The sequence below is a fragment of the Miscanthus floridulus genome, chromosome 1 (genome assembly GCF_019320115.1).
Source record: "Miscanthus floridulus cultivar M001 chromosome 1, ASM1932011v1, whole genome shotgun sequence".
Lineage (NCBI taxonomy): Eukaryota > Viridiplantae > Streptophyta > Magnoliopsida > Poales > Poaceae > Miscanthus > Miscanthus floridulus.
In genome coordinates, this window is record NC_089580.1 from 65,332,006 (window position 1) to 65,335,801 (window position 3,796).

At 43.0% G+C, this 3,796-nt stretch overlaps 1 protein-coding gene across 1 annotated transcript; it reads right to left on the bottom strand.

Annotated features, from left to right (window-relative positions):
- Positions 1-248: 248 nt before the first annotated feature.
- LOC136510267 (uncharacterized) lies at positions 249-905 on the bottom strand (the record flags this gene model as incomplete). The annotated part of the gene is made up of 1 exon (XM_066504781.1): positions 249-905. A coding segment is annotated over exon 1 (657 nt), but the record flags the coding sequence as incomplete, so codon positions are not given.
- Positions 906-3,796: the final 2,891 nt, after the last annotated feature.

The following is a 3,796-nucleotide window of genomic DNA, read 5'->3' on the forward strand; positions in this document are numbered from 1 at the left end:
ATATAAGAATTAGCAAGGAAAATGTCCGTAACATAAACAAGTGTACAAGCTGTGGGGGTACTTTTACTGTCGCGATCCTTTATGGATTCCAGGTATAGCTTGCAGTTCCTCTTCCAGTGACCTTTCCCATGACACTGAAAGCACTCAGCATCAGCAAGTGGTCCAGCCTTGGGCGCATGTGGGTTTGGCTTAGAGATCTCATCTTTAGCCTTGCCCTTTTTCTTCTTCCAAGAATTGCCCTTCTTCTTAAACTTAGGCTTGTTTTGGACCACCATCACATGGCTACTGCCAGCACCTTTCTTGATATCAGCCTCTGCTATTTTAAGCATGCCACATAATTCATTCAAGCCCTTCTTCGCCCCATGCATATGGTAGTTCGTGATGAAATTTCCATAGTTGGGCAGAAGAGACGCGAGAATAAAATTAGTAGCTAATTCAGGGCCAATTGGGAAGCCCAGCTTCTCCAACCTCTGAGTGTAACCAACCATTTTGATCACATGTGGCCCAACTATTGCGCCCTCTGCTAGCTTGGTTTCAGCAAAAGCCTTTGAGACATTGAACCTTTTAGTCCTGGCTTGAGACTGGAACATATCATTGAGTGCCACAATCATATCGTGCGCTGCATGGTTATTGTCAAACTGCAACTGCAGATCTGGTTCCATATAAGCAAGCATAAGGCAACTCACTTCAAGATCAGCATCACATGCTTTCTTGTAAGTGTTTTTCTCTGCAGCAGGTGCATTATCAGTAGGCTCATCTGGTAATGGGGTGTCTAGAATTTCTTCCTTTTTCTCAGCCCTGAGAACAATTCTCAGGTTGCGGATCCAATCCGCATAGTTTGTTCCATTCAACTTATCTTTCTCAAGAATTAAACGCAAAGTAAATGGTTGATTGCTAGGTGTCATTTATCTACAACAAAAGTAATGCAAAATACTAAGACAATGTATCCAAGATAGAGTAAACAATATTAAACCTTTAATAGAATCTACTCCCACTAAAATCAATATCCCTCTCTTGAAACTTAGTGATTCAAGACCCACAACTAACAAGTCTACTAGTGAGCTTTAGCATCACCGCTAGAAGACATGGTAGATTGGTAAGCAACTCTTTGCTAATCATATCACATATGACTCTTGTTGTTGGGTAGCATCTCTATGCTTTGGTGCCCAACTACTCATGCTCCAAGGTCCCTAACCGTTAGGATGACCTTGTCCAAGTAACCAACCCTTCTGCTATAAGTATCTGATATGAACCTGTCTAGTCAAGGAAAATCAGTGGCACCCTAATTTAATAGACCCACCACCGATTGTACAAGACACATGCCAGTGCAAGGTTTGGGGAAGCATTTTAACTTAAACATTGCTGAGGGATCGTTCTACTTCACCATCACATGTAGACAAAAACATTATCGCACGTGAAAGTAGAACATAGTAAGAACGACATTAACATAGATGTGACATGGTATAGCCCATTGTTCCTTTGGGGATCTCCATCTCCATCAAACTGTTCCTTATGATGATCTCCATCTCCATGATCCATGTATGCTATCCTTTAGTGATGAGTCCACCAAGACTAGCTATCACCAACACACGGCAGTGAAGAAAATTACATAGTCGCGGATAGGATCATCACAGTTTGGCACGTAGGCCATTACATCAATTTGATAATATCTTAGTGGTTCTAGCCATATTGTCATACTCACGACATGCAAGCCATGAATTAATTACATACATGCATCACATACACGTAAGGACTATACCAGTCACAAGTTCCTACAAAATAGAGTTAACTGATTACGACGTCTAATCTTAAAACACCGAAAACACCATCTTCCTGGCTGTTTTTCGCAAATCTAATTTCAGAGAAACCGCCAATGGCGGTGAGAATCGGATGTAAAAAAATTTTCTCTACAATTTTCATATAGAATTCGTCTCAATCTGAGGTCGTATGCAAAAGTTATGGCTGTTTTACTGAACATCACTTTTTTCTTGCACCTCGGCGCCCGACAGTAGATCCAATCTATCACTGCTGCGCATCACATGCACTCGGCACTTGACCTAGGTTCGATTCGATCAATCTGATTGATCTCCATCTTGCCATGACTGGATTTACATGTATCACTTAACTCGGATGGCGGAATTCCAATCGGTACGAGTAGATCGTTACAAGACCAACACGGTAAAATCACGAACCATAATCAGAGACTCGTCTACAACCATGCATATCTCCATATGCACTCATCCGAACCTATAACAACACAGTAACAGCTCTGATACCACTGTAGGGTTATGAGGATGCTATGCTAGCCGGAAAACAAAAATTTCAACCTCATAAACCAGGATCTACTGCTAATTATAGATCACGGGATTACCACTAGGCGCGCAGGTGCAGCGGAAGCGACTCGATGTAGTCAAACGCGTCGTAGCAGTGCCGTGCAGTTGCGAGGTCATCCATCCATCTGTCCCCTTTGTGTAGTTTGTCCTTGTGCTCCAGATGCAGCACCTCCAAGGTATCCACACGTACAGGGAGGAAGCGTTGCGCCTCCGGACTGCTAGGTCCACGAGGAGCAATAGGCACGGGCGTAGGATGGGCGGCGGCGGCTACCAAAAGGCATGGATTGCTTAGCCCTGTTGCCCACCCCACATATTTATAGGCGTCCCTAATGAACTCCTGAGTTGGAGGCCCATTAGTAACCCTAAGCCTTGTCTAATTCAGATCCAATCCAAATTAGGCTTCCAACCCCTTAAGCGTGCGACCCTATGGGTTCACGCACACATAGACATGGTCGAGTACTCCTACTCGACCATTAGTTGATAGTGGCCTCTAGCAAGGCATGTCAACTCCTATGTTATGCAAAGATCATATCAGACAAACCACCACAAAACCACATACTTGTTATTCCCTTTGCCTCATGATATTTGGTCCAACTCATAGGTTAACACTTAACCCAAGCACGGCGATGCATTTCTTGATCTAATCATTAGAGTGATCCAATGATATCTCTCATATATAGAGAGGGGCAAATTCCATCTTGATTCTCTATGTCTCATAGCATGTTTCCTGACAAACCCGAAAACCACCTTTATAACTACCGTGTTATGGAGTAGCGTTTGATAGTCCCTGAGTAGGTCGTTTCACATCTTGAATACATACAACAATCTTAGGTCTAAGGACATAACGTACATGATGTGAATAGAGATAATAACAACATCTCACGTTGGGTCAGTCCAGCCCCATGTCATACATGTGCCCACATTATTAGTTTGACATCTCCATGTCTATGACTTGTGAAACATAGTCATCAACTGATAATGTGCTGATCCATTATTCATGTGTGTCCTCACATGAACTCTGACCAGGGATAACATTAGAATAACCATACAAGTAAAAGAGTTTTACAAATAATTCACATAATTGCTAATCGATACAAGTTGTCTTTAATGGAAATTCAATGGACTCATAATATATCATGGATATAAGGCAATATAATCATCTCTATGATTATCTCTAGGGCATACTCCCAACACGTTGCCCATCCTAGAGCCAACGGCCAGGTCGAATAGGCGAACGACATGATCCTTGATGCCCTCAAAAAGAGGCTATATCAGAAAAAAGAAAAGCATCTGGGCAAGTGGCTCAAAGAGCTACCAGTTGTGGTCTGGGGACTGCACACTCAAGCTAGTCACAGCATCGGTGTGTCTCCATATTTCTTGGTCTATGGCTCAGAAGCCATACTACCAGCGGACATTGCCTTCCGAGCACCTAGGGTGGGAAATTATGACGAAGAGCAAGCCGC